The sequence below is a fragment of the Hyla sarda genome, chromosome 4, assembly GCF_029499605.1.
Source record: "Hyla sarda isolate aHylSar1 chromosome 4, aHylSar1.hap1, whole genome shotgun sequence".
Classification (NCBI taxonomy): domain Eukaryota; kingdom Metazoa; phylum Chordata; class Amphibia; order Anura; family Hylidae; genus Hyla; species Hyla sarda.
Window position 1 is genome coordinate 401,804,525 of NC_079192.1, and position 18,188 is coordinate 401,822,712.

Here is an 18,188-nt window from a genome sequence, read left to right on the forward strand (position 1 = left end):
TTTCTTATTGAAAATGTCCAAAGCGGAAAGTAAGAAAATATTTGAATTTGCAACATTAGAACCTGGCGGACTCAACTCCAACTTCGAACTCTTCGGATTTTTATAGGGGATTCACTCGGCCCATTGGAACACCCCTATTTGGTCATCAAGGGGTTATCCCATGGGCTGACCTCATCCCCTATAGATTCATCTACAACGATGTCCTTTTATCCATTATTATTATTTTATGTCACTATTATCTTTTCATTTAATCATTTATTCATTTAAATTTATTTTTATTTTCATTTATATTTTATTTTGTTTCATTCTTTTTTATTTTCTATCACTAATTTTTATTTTTTAATCATTTATTTTTTATTGTTTAATTTAATTTAATTTTATTTTCATTTTTAATTTTATTTTTATTTTTATTTATTTTTATTTTTATTTCTATTTTTATTTTTCTTTCTTTTTCTTATTTTTATTTTCATCTTTATATTTTTTATATTTAAACTTTTATTTTATTCTTATTTTTGATTACTATAACTAATTCTATTTTGTGTCTATGGTTATTTACATCGATTTTTATATTTCTATTTTATTACTTTTCTTGTTTCATTCCTGTTTTATTTTATTGTATTTCATTGTATTCCCCTATTTATTTACTTCCAATACACTGTCTGTTATATAATACTATCTCTTTTTATTATACAAAAAAAAAAACTCATCTGTTTGGGAAAACGCATCGTTACAATTTTCCAACAGAATTCACACACTACTCTATACTTAGTATTGCTCTCTAGGTGAACCGATCCATTGAATCCATTTATGCTTTTTACTATTATCTATCAATGTGTTAAGGGGTGGGATTTGTGCCCATATAAAACAACTGATGATCTATGGCAACTATCATGACTACTGAGGAAAGGGTTATATTATACAACCCTGAAACGCGTCTAGTCGTTATCTACTGGCATAGCAGTACTTGAACTGTGCCCAAATTCTATGGCCAGTTACACTTCATGAACTGTACCATCATTTGCGCTCTCACTCTGCTACCTACCCGGTCCAGCAGTTCAGATCCATCCCGGTGCAATTATCCCGGTGCAATTGGCCTGGTGTAGCCATCCCGGCTCTGACGTCAGACGCCGGTACCACGAGGTGAACTTCCAGCCCTCCAGTATATGGTCCTGTTTACCAACCAATGAAGCGGTGAGGAATACCAACTCTAGCGCACGCCAGCGCCAGCAGTCCCCGGACACCATCACGATCTTCGGCGCCTGCCAGCGCCTTATCCGACAGCGACTGCCACCACGCTCAGACCCTACTGGACCAGGCTCACAATTGGAAGCACCGTACAGTGAACTGTACACACCACGGACACTTAGCTATTGCGGGAGCAATATTCACCGCCTGAGCTACAATTTACAGACCGGTAACAATTTCTAATAATACAGACTGTTTGCTACTGTATCTAAAAAGGGACATATTTACCCTAAACATCTAGAAGAGCAACTTTCTAATATATTTGTACGGTACAGATTTTACTCTGCTATTTTATTCTATTACTCTATGCCAAGTGTATAATTTTAATACTATTGCCTAATACATTGTTAGGTTGCCTTTTATTATGTATGTTCTTCTCACAAGGGCCCTGTGAGAAGTGGTGAAATCTTATTTTTATAAATAAATGATAATTATTATTGAAGCACGATCCTCGTATATCCATATTATACTCACCTAGAAGGTCCGGGCTACACTGCATTTTTTGGTTTTCCTTTTTTAGCAATTAAGGTATAGTTGCTTGCCCTGTTTGACCTCGGTGCGTAATAGTTGTGAGCTGCACACATCTACATAGTTTTTCTTTCTAGATTTGTAAACTACTTCTATTAAAAAATCTTTACCCTTCCAGTACTTATCAGCTGCTGTATGCTACAGAGGAAATTCTTTTCTTTTTGAATTTCTTTTTTGTCTTGTCCACAGTGCTCTCTGCTAACACCTAATGCCCATGTCAGGAACTGTCCAGAGCAGCATAGGTTTGCTATGGGGATTTTCTCCTGCTATGGACAGTTCCTGATACGGGCATCAGGTGTCAGCAGAGAGCACTGTGGACAAGACAAAAAAGAAATTCAACAAGAATAGAATTTCCTCTGTAGCATACAGCAGCTAATAAGTACTGAAAGGATTAAGATTTTTAAATAGAAGTAATTTACAAATCTGTTTAACTTTCTGGCACCAGTTCATTTAAATAAATACACCGGAATACCCCTTTAATGCTTTTTTTTGTGACATGTGACTTGTATTTTGGCACATCATATTTCCTGACAGACACCTTTGAAATTGATGAAATGTTGATGACATGGAGAAAGAGCAACTACGATTTATTATGAAATTTTGGCAATATCTTTGTCCTCTCCCTTCTTCCCTCTTCTCCCCAACCACCCCCCCCCCCCTCCTAATTTTTTTTTTTTTTCAGTTTTTTGCTTTTTTTAATTTTGCAGTGAGTTGTAGTGTAGTGAATTTCACTTTATTTTTTAAGCAATTATGTCTTGTTGGCATCTATATTGGCACTTTCACTTTATTTATTCAATGTATTGTCCACTGATTATGACGTCACAATGATATTATATATAGGTGTATTTTATATTTTTTACATTAATAATTATGTATTTCGGGGAGTCATATCATGTTATAGTATTAAATTCACTTTTTTTCACTTCATATTGTAATTAATGCATGTTATTCATATTATTATTCTCAATCCGATTTATCCTCAATATATCGATTTATATGATATTGAGTCATTTGTTATTTATGTATAATTTTAATTATATTTTATGTATTTTATAACTCTTTTATGAAACGCATGAATATTGCTTTACATTCCCACTTTAATGCACTGTAAACTTTAGCTGTAATGGGGTTATTTATAGGGTTAAAATTAGGGAGATTGATTGGGTGTGAGACGCCGAGGTCCATGATGCGCATACGCGTTGCATTCCCACTGGAGGTGCCTCCACCCGGGTTTCGGTGGAGACAATTGGGGAAATTTATCAAAACCTGTCCAGAGGAAAAGTTGCCCAGTTGCCCATAGCAACCAATCAGATCGCTTCTTTAACTTTTTAACAAGGCCTCTGTAAAATGAAAGAAGCAATCTGATTGGTTGCTATGGCAACTCGGCAACTTTTCCTTTGCACAGGTTCTAATAAATCCCCCCCTATGTGCATGCGCCGGCGTTCGGAAGTTGGCGGCTAACGTGCACGGAAGAGCGCTCTGTCTATATGATATACAGTGGTCCCTCAAGTTACAATATTAATTGGTTCCGGGACGACCATTGTATGTTGAAACCATTGTATGTTGAGACCAGAACTCTATGGAAACCTGGTAATTGGTTCTGAAGCCACCAAAATGTCATCCAAAAATAGGAAATAGTGAGGATTAAAGAAAAATAAGTAGATAACTAATAGAGATAAAGCAAATCCTTACATATAAAAGTAAGAAAGATCTGCTGGGAGCTGTAAATCACTGTCTATTTCAGTGTTTCCCAAGCAGGGAGCCTCCAGCTGTTGCAAAACTACAACTCCCAGCATGCCTGGACAGCCAAAGGCTGGGGGCACCCTGCTTGGGAAACACTGGTCTACGTAGAGGACAGGAGCTTCTTCGGGGTCCTGTACAGTACACACAGTGTCCTAAAAAAATAACATGGAGCCGCCCTCACCTGGTGTCCAGAGGAGCAGGTAACCCTGGTACAGGTAAATTGTACAGAACATGTAATACCTCCCTGTACTGTAGGGGGCGCTACCAGACACCAGTCAGTGCATACACTTCAGTAATACAGGTAAAGAGTACAGAACATGTAATACCTCCCTGTACTGTAGGGGGCGCTACCAGACACCAGTCAGTGCATACATTTCAGTAATACATGTAAAGAGTACAGAACATGTAATACCTCCCTGTACTGTAGGGGGCGATACCAGACATCAGTCAGTGCATACGCTTCAGTAATACAGGTGTTTTACCAGTGAATGCCCATTCTGATTAGTCAGTTCTTCCGGCCATTGACACGTTTCACAGATCTGGACGGTCAGTAGCATTGTATGTTGAGTCTGGTTTCAACTTACAATGGTCCAGAAAAGACCATTGTATGTTGAAACTATTGTATGTTGAGGCCATTGTAAGTTGAGGGATCACTGTATCTGAAGAATCCTTTGGCCTGATGAAAGGGCTTTACCTGCGCTAAAGTTGTGTGAATGAAATGAAGTATCCGTACACTCACTGTCCATGTTGATGTCCTACCGGCAGCGCGATCCACGTTTCTTTTACTTCAGTAGTTCCTTTGATATCCACACGTTTGTGAGTCAATGTGGAAAGCCGCAGCTGCTGGATTCTATTACTATTTGCTTTTTGAGTGTGGGGCCTGATCCACCAACCTACCCAGGTTAGTCCATTTCTTTAACTCACAATTACGTGGCCCATCTGGTACTGTGTTTCCACACAACGAAGCGCTCCTCGTGTTTTGTGCTTTACTGTTAGTACGTGGGAAGGTGAGTGGTATAGGTGAAGTCCAGTTCTGCCATCTTGTGACCAGCTGGTGTAGTTACACAACTCTTGTTTTGCTCGACTTGGCGTCTTATTAGAACAGAGAGCTTTCGCCTGGTGCTTGGTGAGTTCCTGGAATACTTTTTGCAGTGCAAATATTGAGCTTGTTCGGTGAGGGTCTTCCTTTTCCTATATGTGCACCCTCTTGTCTCTGAATGCAGATCTGTGGGAAAATAAACATTTGGCGTAAAATACATCTTTCTTTGTTTCCTCCAACTCATCAAGGAGCCTATTGGTAGATGTCAGGAGATGCTTGAGGGCAGGGCCAGCTCTGCCTATAGGCAAAATAGGCAGCCGCCTAAGGCGCCCTCTTGATGAGGGGCGCTGCTCTGCCTGCCGCAAGAAAGTTAGACAACCAGAGTATCCGAACCACTCGCTCAACCAACAGCATGAGGAGGAGATTTGTTACCGTGTGTCACCCCAGTAGTAAGGTGGGGCATGTCAAAGGGCGGGCCAATGGGCGGAGTCAAGGGGGTGGGAAAATTTGCTTTTGCAGGCTAGAGCAGTAGAGCGCCGGTAACACTGATCAATACTATGCTATGGCATAGTATTGATCAGCGTATCCAATCAAAAGATTGCATGGTATAGCCCCCTAAGGGGGCTAAAAAAGTAAAGTAAAAAGTGGTTAAAAAAAGAGAATAAATGTGAATAAGCTCTCCGCTAATAAAAATTTAAATCACCCCCCCTTTTCCTATTTTTTTAAAATAAAATAATGTAATAAAAAAAATTAAAAATCATATGTGGTACCACCGTGTGCGTAAATGTCCGAAGTATTAAAATATAAGGTTTAGAGATGAGCGAACTTACAGTAAATTCGATTTGTCACGAACTTCTCCGCTCGGCAGTTGATGACTTTTCCTGCGTAAATTAGTTCAGCTTTCAGGTGCTCCAGTGGGCTGGAAAAGGTGGATACATTCCTAGGAAAGAGTCTCCTAGGACTGTATCCACCTTTTCCAGCCCACCGGAGCATCGGAAAGCTGAACTAATTTATGCAGGAAAAGTCATCAACTGCAGAGCGGAGAAGTTCGTGACGAATCGAATTTACTGTAAGTTCGCTCATCTCTAATAAGGTTAGCTAAACCGCACGGTTAATGACATACACGTGAAAAAATACCAAAGTCCAAAATTGTGAATTTTTGGTCACTTCATTTACCATAAAAATATTAATAAAAAGTGATCAATAAGTCTCATCAAAACAAAAATGGTACCGATAAAAACTACAGACCACTGTGCAAAAACGAAGCCCTCATATAGCCCATACGCAGAAAAATAAAAAAGTTATAGGGGTCAGAAGATGACAATTTTAAACATACTAAATTTGGTGCATGTAGTTATAATTTTTTTTAAAGTAGTAAAATAATTAAAACCTACATAAATTGGATATCCATGTAACCGTATGGACCTATAGCATAAAGATAATGCGTCATTTTTACCGAAAAGTGCACTGAGTAGAAACGGGAGCCCTAAAAAGTTGCAAAATGGCGTGTTTTTTTTTTCATTTCACAACACAAATAATTTTTTTTTGTTTCCCTGCAGATTATGTTATAAAATAAGTAATGTCATTACAAAGTACAATTGGTGACACAAAAAAAAAAGGCCTTAGATGGGTCTGTAGGTGCAAAATTGAACGCGTTATGATTTTTAGAAGATGAGGAGAGAAAAAACGGAAGTGCAAAAACGAAGATTGTGTTGGGTCCTTAAGGTGAGCCCTTAAAGGAGTACTCCGGCGCGCACTTTTTTCCTTTTATCCCATCCTGTTAGCCCGGCACTTCACACGGAGCTTCAGCCTATCACCAGCCGCAGCGATGTCCCGCCTCGGCCTGTGATAGGCTGAAGCTCCGTGTGACGTGCCGGGCTAACAGGAAGTAAGAAGAATACAGCCCGGGGACCGAACACCTTCTTTTATTTTGCAGCCCGGATGGGATAAAAGGAAAAAAGTGCGCGCCGGAGTACTCCTTTAAAGGAGAACTCCGGAACATAAAAATTGTCCCCCATAGTGCCGTCAGATAAAAGAATAAAGATGTACATACCTTCCTCCGCTCCCCCGGGGCCTTCGGTAACCGGCTCCGGCCTCCGCCGTGATCCACTTCCTGGTTGCCGGTGGTCGGAGAGTCTTACTGTGCTCAGCCAATCACCGGCCGCAGCGAAGTCCGGCCGGCGATAGGCTGAGCGGCAGTGTGATGTTTTCGGCCCCGGCAGCAGGTGCCGGTGTAGCGAAGGATTTTGTGTCCTGAAGCGTTTTCACGCTGCCGCTCAGCCTATCGCCGGCCGAGTCTGACTTCGCTGCTCGCTGCGGCTAGTGATTGGCTGAGCGCAGTATGATTCATCCGACCACCATAAACCAGGAAGTGGATCACGGCAGAGACCGGAGCCGGTTACCGGAGGAGCGGAGGACGGTATGTACATCTTTATTTTTTTACTGCAGTATGGGCGACAATTTTTATATTCCGGAGTTCTCCTTTAAGGGGTTAATCTTGCGGTAAACTAATTGATGTCATTACAAAGTACAATTGGTGGCGTGAAAAAAACTAGCCTTCATATAGGTCTGTATGGGCGGAAAATTGAAAGCATTATGGCGATTAAAAGGTGAGGAGGAATTTAGGGGGTTAAAAGCTATGCTGGCAACGTAAACCTGTTGCCAGTAGCAACCAATTACGGCAAAGCTTTTTGTTTTGCGTTACGGTCGCTAGAGATGAGCGAACTAACAGTAAATTCGATTCGTCACGAACTTCTCGGCTCGGCGGTTGATGACTTTTCCTGCATAAATTAGTTCAGCTTTCCGGTGCTCCGGTGGGCTGGAAAAGGTGGATACAGTCCTAGGAAAGAGTCTCCTAGGACTGAATCCACCTTTTCCAGCCCACGGGAGCACCTGAAAGCTGAACTAATTTATGCAGGAAAAGTCATCAACTGCCGAGCCGAGAAGTTTGTGACTAATCGAATTTACTGTAAGTTCGCTCATCTCTAACGGTCGCCATAAACAACAATATTAATTCTCATTTAGTCAGCCTTTTTTCAGTCACTATTGCTCCCTATAGGGTTCTGGTTGCCTGGTTACGGGTAGTAAGCCAAAGCTGATACAATAAAGTTGAATATAAAAAAAAAAAATAATAATAATAATAATAAGCCACACACACATAGGAAGTGAAGGTCACATGTTTCTGTCTAGACTACAGCGCCAGTCTGCCAATAGACACTCTAGGCCAACTGTGAACTCTATGGTTTACAGAGCGCCGCCCAAGTGTGCGCGAGGTGACCCTACACCCGGAAGCGGAAGTGGTGATTCACCAGGCGGTTTACAGGTCACGTATTTCGATCTGCGCATCTGCGGCGTGTGGTGTGAGAGAGCATTGTGTGCGGTTTGCGGAGCGGGACACCGGTGAGAGGTTAGGGGGGTCATACGGTTACCGTGCATGTGAGGCCTAGGGTTGGGGGGGCTTAATGGAGCTTCTTCTTAAGGAGGGTTCTGCCGCCATTTTTCTTTCACAGCGCGGCCTGTATAATGGAGCCAGGCGCGGGTCCTCATTGTATTCCATTGTGTAGGCCGTGTATATCTGTAACCTAATCTCACGGTGTGTGTTTATTCTGCATTGTAGCCTATTCTTTATTCCATTAATCTTTATAATAGTGTTTCCCAATTAGTGTCTCCAGCATTTGCAAAACTACAACTCCCAGCATGCCCGGACAGCCTTTGGCTGTCCGGGCATGCTGGGAGTTGTAGTTTTGCAACAGCTGAAGGAAGGTTCACACCACGTTTGTGCAATACAGTTCCCTTATACGTTTTCAATTTGAAAACCGCATGGAACTGTATGGAAAACCGTATGCACTGACCCTCCATTGAAAACCGTATGCAAAAAGGTGCATCAGGTTGTGTCCGTTTTGCATCCTGTACTGTTTTCCTGTAGCCTTCCACGGTTTTTGGTCCGGGTACAAAACCGTATTGAAACGTATCTTTTTTTTTTTTTTTTTTTTTTTTTTTTTAACATGGGAGTCAATGAGAACCGTACAGAACTGTGTGCTTATAGTTCCATTCGGTTTTCACCATACGGTTTTTGACTTTGCACATTTTTTTTTTTTTTTTGGAATTTCAATCAAACAAGTGAAACTTTATTCATAATGGAAAGTTAAAAAGTATACATTTTTTCCTTAAAAAAAAAAAAAAATATGGATGCAACCGGATATCATTTTTCAAATCATATACGGGTTAAAATTCGTACACACGTCTTGATACAGTTTAGTCCGGTTTTGAGGAAACCGTTTTTCTTAATAAAAAACCAGATACGGGAACTGTATTGCAGAAATGTGGTGTGAACCCAGCCGAACACTGGTATGGCAACACTGTTTTATACCATGGCTACAGGATGTGATGTTCTTAGGTTTTGTAAGATTTTCCCAAACTTATCAAAATGTATGATCATAAGGGCTGCAACCGCTGATAATTTTTTTTTGATAATCAGGGAAAAATGGGTTAAAGGGGTTATCCAGGAAAAAACTTTTTTTTATATATCAACTGGCTCCAGAAAGTTAAACAGATTTGTAAATTACTTCTATTAAAAAATCTTAATCCTTTCAGTACTTATTAGCTTCTGAAGTTAAGGTTGTTCTTTTCTGTCTAAGTCCTCTCTGATGACACCTGTCTCGGGAAACGCCCAGTTTAGAAGCAAATCCCCATAGCAAACCTCTTCTAAACTGGGAGTTTCCCGACACAGGTGTCATCAGAGAGCACTTAGACAGAAAAGAACAACCTTAACTTCAGAAGCTCATAATTACTGAACGGATTAAGATTTTTTAATAGAAGTAATTTACAAATCTGTTTAACTTTCTGAAGCCTGTTGATATATAAAAAAAAGTTTTTTCCTGGAATACCCCTTTAAGAGGAAGGACAAAGAGGGGACAGTACCTGAAGTGTTAAAGGGGTTATCCAAGAATGGAAAATACAGCTTATTTAAATATATATATATATATATATATATATATATATATATATATGTGTGTGTGTGTGTCACCCCTGTCCTCAGGTTGTGTGTGGTAATGCAGCTCAGTTCCAGTCGAAGTGAATGGAGACAAGTTGTAATACTACACAAGACTGCAGTACTGTTGTGGTGCTGTTTTTCTATTGCTGGATAATCCCTTTAGTGTCTATTCACACGTACAGTATTCTTCACATATTTGATGCGCAGGATTTCAAGCCGTGTTCAGTTTACATTAAAATCTACTGCAGAAAATCCTGCGCATCAAATCTGCACAGAATAATGTACATGTGAATAGTCTATTAGAGAGGGCAGCACCTTTTTTTTAAAGGGGTCCTGCAGCCAGAATTAAATGTAAAGGAATAGTCCAGTGTAGAACAACTTATCCCCATCCTATGGATAGGGGATAAGTTTCAGATCGTGGGGGTCCAGCCACTGGAGTCCCCCGCAATCTTCTGTACGGGGCCCCAGCTCGCTGGCCAGAGAGTGCGTGTCAAACACCGCACGAAGCATTGGCCGTCATGTCCCTCAATGCAGCACTATGGCAGAGCCAGAGTGCTGCCTTTGGCAATTTCAGGCACTGCCCTAGCCTTGTATTTAGGTGGCATTTCAGTCGCAGCTTGTATGGGAGATCGCGTGAGACCCCTTGCAAACTGAAACTTAGGGGATAAGTTGTTATACACTCGACTACTCCTTTAACCGCATATCTGACTGCTGGGGCCCCTGCAATCTCCTGAACGGGACCCCATCCGGCTCAGTCAGGATCACTTGTCGTCTACCTCTAGACAGCACACGCTCCATTGAAATGAATGGGGTGCGTGTTGTCTAGAGGAAGACAACACACTGTGCCTGACTGAGCAGGATGGGATCCCGTTCAGGAGATCGTGGGGGGCCCCAGCTGTCGGACCTATCCACAAGTTAATTCTGGCTGCAGTCCCCAGCATCGCGCTTTCAAGGCGGGGCCCCTGCCGGCGGTCTGCCTGTGCTGTGTCCTAAGCCCGCCCCTTACTTAGCATAATCATTATCTTCAACTCCACATCCTAGTGATGGGGAGTCACACGCCCCCTGAGCGATGTGCTCTGTCTGCAGAGCGCATGCGCTGAAGCTTTTACCCAGCTCTCACATCCTGATGAGATAAGCTGTCCTTCGGGAGAGCCTGCACGGTCCCTTGCTACACCCAACTTCCGGGTAGCAAGGGACCGGCACATGCCCTATAGTGCTGTGCAGAGCGGCTCTCCCGGTGCACAGCTCTCATGTTATCGGGAGATTAGAGCTGGGTGAAAACTTCAGCGCATGCGCTCTGCAGACAGAGCGCAGTGCCCAGGTGGTGTGCGAATATAATGATTATGCTAAGTAAGGGGACGTGCATAGAACGTGGCACAGACAGATGGCCGGCAGGGGCCCCGCCTTGAAAGCGCGATAATGGGGACAAATAGCTGAACTTTACAGGGGCATAACTCAGCGGCCAGTGGAGGCAGACAAGTGACCTCCTGTATGGACTCCAGTTCACCCACACTATAACCCAGTGTATTCTGTTTAGTGTGGGTGAAATGGCTGACAGTTTTCCTTTTAAAGGGTTATTACGCTCACCAGCGTCCCGAACATTGAGTTCCTGAACGATGTGCGCAGGCTTCAGTGTTCACGCCCATCCCCTCGTGACGTCACGCCCCGTCATGTGATGTCACGTTCCGCCCCCTCAATGCAAGTATATGGGAGGGGGAGTGATGGCCGTCACACCCCCTTCCCGTAGACTTTCATTGAGGGGGCAGGCTGTGATGTCACGAGGGGGCGGGCGTGAACACGGAAGCCTGCGCAAAGCGTTCAGGAACTCAGTGTGAACATGGAGTTCCTGAACGCTGGGGAGTGGAGTAACCCGTTAAGATTTATGAACTGGAGGAGAAAACTCACAAAAGGTCACTTTTCTCAGGAGGTCCAGGCCTGTTAGTTTATGAAGCCAAACATGGGACACAAATGTGGCATTCAATGGCCCCATAATTTTGCTGATAAACTTGTGCGACCATTGACTGCTGCATTTTGGCCACGTGTCCGGCTACTCATGTAACCTCATTCTAAACCTCTGGGTCTTATATTACTCTCCAGATCTGCACTCACTATTCTGCTGTTGAGATTAGTTTACATACATTACATTACTTATCCTGTACTGATCCTGAGTTATATCCTGTATTATACTCCAGAGCTGTACTCGCTATTCTGCTGGTGAGGTCAATGTGTACATACATTACATTACTGATCCTGTACTGATCCTGAGTTATATCCTGTATTATGCTCCAGAGCTGTACTCACTATTCTGCTGGTGAGGTCACTGTGTACATACATTACACTACTTATCCTGTACTGATCCTGAGTTATATCCTGTATTATACTCCAGAGCTGTACTCACTATTCTGCTGGTGGGGTCACTGTGTACATACATTACACTACTTATCCTGTACTGATCCTGAGTTACATCCTGTATTATACTCCAGAGCTGCACTCACTATTCTGCTGGTGAGGTCACTTATCCTGTACTGATCCTCATGACGTCACCCCCCCCCCCCCCCATGCAAGTCTATGGGACTCGCATTGAGGGGGCAGGGCATTATGACATGAGGGGCGGGGCTATGATGTCACAAGCTCTCGGCTCCAGCATTCGAAATAGTTTGTTCCAAACATTGAGCAGCAGAGTACCCCTTTAGTTCCTTCAGTGGAGTCTGGGGTCTGGAATTTCCCACCATGAGAATTCCGTAGTGTTTATAGTGCAGCAGAATCCAACTTAAAGCAATGGGAGACTGCTGCACCATATTTTCCATAGTGGAATCTACATGAGGTTAATCGGCCCTTATGCTGCAGAGTTACATAGATTGTACAGGGATCCAATGCAGGAAAAGTATCTGCCCTCCCCAGAAATTGAGAATTGTCTGAGCTTATCTGCAGTATAGTGAATGCAGCTCTGGAGTATATAAGAAGTTATAAACTCAGAATTGGAACCTTTTTTACTTGCACAAATACGAAGCCCCCAAAATCAGGGTGCATGTGTTTCCTGCAGCTTTCTAATGTGCGTTCCATCCTAGTTGTGGTCCTGGCCGGACTCCAGCCGCCTTAGGATCCAGGTGTGTGGTCTATTGTTCTATCCCAGGTGCTGTGACCTGGCCCTTCTCCTTTTTAAAACAATTAAACATTTGACTAGAAGGTTGAAGAGGTGGGGATTTGGCTATATATAAATATGTATATTTAAACATAATAGCAAAACCTCTTACACATTGCAGACAGTAGTTGACATCAGGTAAGAGTAATTCTAATTTACTGCTGGTTGTAGGTATCTGCCTGGGAATCGAGGATGATATACACTGGCCCAGATTTACCAAAACGCTCCGATTTTGCCTAAAAAGACCAATCACAGCTCAGGTTTCATTTGACTAGAGCTTATTAACCCCTTAAGGACAAGCCCATTTTATTTTTGTATTTTCCTCCTCGCCTTCTAAAGATCGTAATTTTTTTATATTTTCATCCACAGACTAGTATGAGGGCTTGTTTTTTGCGCAAGCAGTTTTTCTTTGTAATGACATCAGTCATTTTACCATAAAATGTATGGCGCAAAAAAAACTGTTTGTGTGAGGAAATTAAAAAGAAAACTGCAATATTGCAAATTTTGGAAGGTTTTGTTTTCACGCCGTACAATTTACGGTAAAAATGACATGCATTCTTTAGGTTAATACGATTGAAATGATACCCATGATAACATTCTTTTATTTTATTGTTGCGCTTAAAAATAATCGCTAACATTTTAACCAAATTAATTACATTTTAAATCCCTCTATTTTGACAACCTATAACTTTCATTTTTCCGTATAAGCGGCGGTATGAGGGCTCATTTTTTGCGCCATGTTCTGTACTTTTTATTGATGCCACATTTGTGTAAAAAAAATAAAAGCTTTATAAAATAAAATGTGACACAAAAGCAGCAATTTTGGACTTTTTTTTTAAGTTCATTCCGTTCACCGTACGGGATTAAAATTATATTTTAATATTTCGAACATTTATGCAAGTGGCGATACCAAATACGTTTATTAATTTTTTTAACACTTTTTGGGGGTAAAAAGGGACATCTACATATTTATTTGGGATTTTTCACTTTTTTTTTTTTTTACACTTTTTATGTCCCCATGGGGGACTATTTATAGCAATAAATTGATTGCTAATACTGTTCATAGGGCATGCATGTTCGTGCATAGGACATAGCACTGTCGCATTATCGGTGATCCTCTGCTCTGGTCTGTTCGATCTCAGACCAGAGCAGAAGACTGAGGCAGGTGAGGGGACCACTGTGTTAGCCCACGGGGATCAGCTATCAGATCATCATAAAATGTAGCTGAGCTGCCGCGATCTGTATTGATCACGGCATCTGAGGGGTTAATGGCAGACATCCGCGCGATCGTGGATGTCGGCCATTATCGGTGGGTCCCTGCCTATCAGCAGCCGGGACGTGCCGCACATGCTCGCTCTCATGTACAGCATGTAAATGTCCTGGTGCGCAAAGTACCTCCGCACCAGGACGTATATTTACGTCCGTGGTTGTTAAAGGGGTACTATGGTGGAAATTTTTTTTTTTTTTTATTCAACTTGCCCCAGAAAGTTAAATTTGTAAATTACTTCTATTAAAAAAAGTTATACTTTCAGTACTTATTAGCAGCTGTATACTACAGTTTTGTAATTCATTTCTTTTTGGATTTCTTTTATGTCCACGGTGCTCTCTGCTGACACCTGTCCATGTCAGGAACTGTGAAGAGTAGAAGCAAATCCCCATAGTTAAACCTCTCCTGCTTTGGTCAGTTCCTGACATGGACAGAGGTGTCAGCAGAGAGCACTGTGGGCAGACAGAAAAGTAATTCAAAAAGAAAAGAATTTCCTCTGTTGTATACAGCTGCTAAGAAGTACTGAAATGATTAAGATTTTTTAATAAAAGTAATTTACAAATCTTTTTAACTTTTTGGCACCAGTTCATTTAAAAAAAATGATTTCCACTGGAGTACTCCTTTTAAGGTATGAAAGCTGAGCTGTGATTGGTTGTTCTAGGCAAAACCAGACCGACTTGGTTTTGGGTTGATAAATCTTGGCCACTATGTTTCGGGTACTTGGAGAAGCCCCTTTATTCCTTCGATCAGACACTTATTCCCTATACTGTGAATAGGGATAAGTTCAGTTTCCCGGAGTTCCCCTTTTAACGTTTCCTTTTGGATAGTACAAGTTGCTTGGATTTTTTTTTTTTTTTTATTCTAGTCCTATAACCTTACTATTACTTACTGATGTTTTTTTTTATTCCGTTTTATCCCAGGACTAACCCAGTTATTCAGTGTACCTACATATTAACTTTCTTGGCCCAGTTTTTAGGTTGACTTTTAGAATTTATCTGGTACCTGAAAGTCTAAATTTTTTGTCGTCTTTACCCAATCTCATGGTTACCCCTTGGTCATGGTGCCTTCCTTTCACTCATTACTTTCTCCTACTCTCACGTGGAAAGTTTAAGTGCCCTTTATTTCCGGACTGTATAGACTGTGTCCTTAGTACATTTCAGTTCTCTGAAAGGAAACAAAGCCAATCTTCTGTAGTGTACAGAACATCCGCAGTATGTCTGCTCTCTAATCTACTTTACCTTCTGTAGATATCTGGAGGCCTCACGTGATTCTCACTGCTTTGTTCGAGGAGGAGTCAGAAAGTTCTCTGGTTCCAGTACGACATAACCGCACTATCACTCTTGTAAAGTTTAGATTGTGTTGATACACCCAGTTTAGCATTGGCAAATCGTGCCATCTGAGCTTTCTAAAAACTTCATTTTAATCTTGTTGTTGTACTTCACATTTGGAAAGTTTTCAGACCCTTTCTTTTACTTTAGCCCATCATTCCATGCTCAATACCCCCATAATGACAAAGTGGAAACAGAATGTTAGAAATCTTTGCTAATTTTATTTTATTTTTTTAAAGAGAAAACTGAAATATAGCATTGACATAAGTATTCACACCCTTTATTCGGGACTTAGTTGAAACCCCTTTAGCAACTGTTCCAGCCTCCAGTCGTCTTGGGGATGCGGCCACAAGGTTAACATACCTGGATTTGGGGATTTTCTTTCGTCCTTCTCTCCAGATCCTCTCAAGCTCTTTCAGGTTAGATGGGGGACCATCGGTAGAAGCCATTTACAGGTCTCTCCAGAGATGTTCTATTAGGTTTGTGCTCTGGCTTGAACACTCCAGGAGATTTACAGTGTTGACCCTAAGCTGTTCCTGTGTTGTATTGACTGTGTGCTTCTGGGCATTGTCTTGTAGAAAGGTGAATCGTTTGCCCAGTTTTAGATCCAGAGCGCTCTTCAACTCCATTAAGAATGGTCAGGGTTAAACTGAAAATCTCTCAGCTGCTGAAAAACACCCCCACGGCATGATGCTGTCCCCACCATTCTTCACTGTAGGGATGGTATTGGGCAGGTGATGGGCAGTCTGGTTTCCCCCAGACATGATGCTTAGACCAGTGGTTCTCAACCTTTTTTTGCCCGAGTACCCCTTGACAGCCCATTCCCAAAAAGTTGTACCCCCATATTAGACATTTTGTAATGATTATAGTATAATTCATATTACTTTCCTCTATAACAGGCCCCCTGCTCCTCTTCCTATCTGCCCAGTCCCCTGATTTACAGGTGACATCTTCTCTAACCGGAGTTGTTTACTTTCTTGTCTTCACTATCTGGCCTAGACCGCCACTAAGATTTCTCCCATACAAGACTTCTCCACAGAACCAGCCAAACAAACATTATAGGTTCCTTTCTGCAGTACAATACCCACCTATTTACAAAATTCCCATGTTTATTGCCACACAGTAATAGTACCTGCTTTGTGTCCCAATAAAGTTGTTAGGCTCCCTCTGTGCCCTCAAATATAGCTGTAGGCCCCCAAACTGCCCCCTGATATAGTTGTAGGCCACCATACTGTCCCACTTTGATGCTCCACTGCTCCTCCGGTCTGGGGACCTATTGTTATGGCTCATAGCAGTAGGTCCCCGGTCTACAGGGGCAGTGGAGCAACAAAGCTGATGGTAGTTACTGCCCACAGCAGCCCAGTGCCCGCTCTTCCCCATTGCTGTCTTCCAGCTCCGCTCCTCAGTGAAGTGACGTCAGCCGACCATTTTTCAAAGTGGTCCAGACCAGTGGCTGTGGCTGCCACTACTGATTTTTTTTTCTTCCCAAGTACCCCCTGGAGAACTGATAAGTACCCCTGGGTGGGGGTTCTTGATCCCCCAGGTTGAGAACCACTGGCTTAGACCATATAATGTTGTTTCTTACAGTGAGTCCTTTAGGTGCCTTTTTTGAATATCCAGGCTTTCATGTGACAGTTTCTTTCTGATCACTCTGCCATAAAGCCCAGATTGGTGGAGGCTGCAGTGATGTTGACTTTCTGGATGCTTCTCCCATTAGCAAAAAGGATCTTTGAAGCTCAGCCTTTGACTGTTCTTGTTCACTTAATAAAGCTCTTAGAGGGGTGACAGCTCTAGAAAAAGTCGTTGTTCCAAACTTCCATGTAAGAATTATGGAAGCCTCTGTGCTCTACTGAACTTTCAGAGCAGCATAAATGTTTTGTCCCCTTTCTGTGCCTCCACACAATCCGGTCTCTGAGCTCTACAGGCAGTTCTTTTTCCTATCATAACTATATTTTTGCTGTGATATACATTGTCACCTGTGAGATCTTATATGGACAGGGATGTCTCTTTCTAAATCCTGTCCAATCACCTGAATTTACTAGGGATACAGTAACACATGAATAAGCTGCTATAGGGCAATGATCTGCAACCTGTGGCTTTGCATCTGGCGCACAACTACAACTTCTAGCATGTCCTGACTAGGGATCGACCGATTATTGGTTTGGCCAATATTATCGGCCGATAATCGCGATTTTGGACATTATCGGTATCTGCAATTACCATGCCGATAATGCCCCGCCCGACCCTCAGGCCAGAGACGACCATCGCAGTCACTGCCCCATTGCCTCCCCCCATCCTCTGCCCACATGCCGCCGCCGCCTTCCCCCCTATCCCCGGTGTTATAATTACATGTTCCTGGGGGTCCGCGATCCTTCTGGCTCCTGCGCTATTGCTGTGCGCTGCGTAATGACGAGTGATGTCCCCAACGCGACGTACCCGTCAGTACGCACCGTGACACCGCAGGATGCCGACGGAGCCAGAAGGATCGTGGACCCCGGGAACAGGTAATTATAACACCGGGGATGGGGGGAGGCGATGGGGCGGCGGCGGTGGTATGTGGGCAGAGGATGGGGGGAGGCGATGCGGCGGTGGTATGTGGGCAGAGGATGGGGGGAGGCGATGGGGCGGTGATATGTGGGCAGAGGATGGGGGGGGTGGTGGTATGTGGGCAGAGGATGGGGGGGCGGTGGTATGTGGGCAGAGGATGGGGGGAGGCGATGGGGCAACTGTGGTGGTTAGGCTCAGGACCCCAGGACAGGCAGGGGGAGAGAAGCGGGTGGCGGCGGCGGTCTCTGGCACCGCAAAAGCCGCTGCAGTTCATTGATTTAAAGCGCCCGCTTTAAATCATTGATCTGCAACGGCTTCTGCCCCGCCGGGGGTAGTTTGAAATAGCCGATAACTTA

The 18,188-nt window shown here is 42.8% G+C and overlaps 2 protein-coding genes across 5 annotated transcripts in view; one reads left to right on the top strand and one right to left on the bottom strand.

The window, feature by feature from the left end:
• Nucleotides 1-7,759, bottom strand: part of LOC130267489 (hepatitis A virus cellular receptor 2-like) — a 35,633-nt gene extending 27,874 nt beyond the window's left edge. Inside the window, exon 1 of one of the 2 annotated variants that reach the window (XM_056517367.1) lies at nucleotides 7,711-7,759. The gene's annotated coding sequence lies outside the window, so the exon portion shown is untranslated. Of the gene's footprint in view, nucleotides 1-4,210; nucleotides 4,418-7,710 lie in introns of those variants that run through there. The other variant, XM_056517366.1, reaches the window with a different exon arrangement.
• The window catches only part of MATR3 (matrin 3), a 34,182-nt gene continuing 22,851 nt past the window's right edge, over nucleotides 6,858-18,188 (top strand). Inside the window, exon 1 of one of the 3 annotated variants that reach the window (XM_056517365.1) lies at nucleotides 6,858-6,974. In XM_056517365.1, the coding sequence (XP_056373340.1) occupies nucleotides 6,897-6,974 (78 nt within the window). In that variant the 5' untranslated portion in view covers nucleotides 6,858-6,896. Of the gene's footprint in view, nucleotides 6,975-7,778; nucleotides 7,955-18,188 lie in introns of those variants that run through there. The other 2 variants (XM_056517362.1, XM_056517363.1) reach the window with 2 other exon arrangements.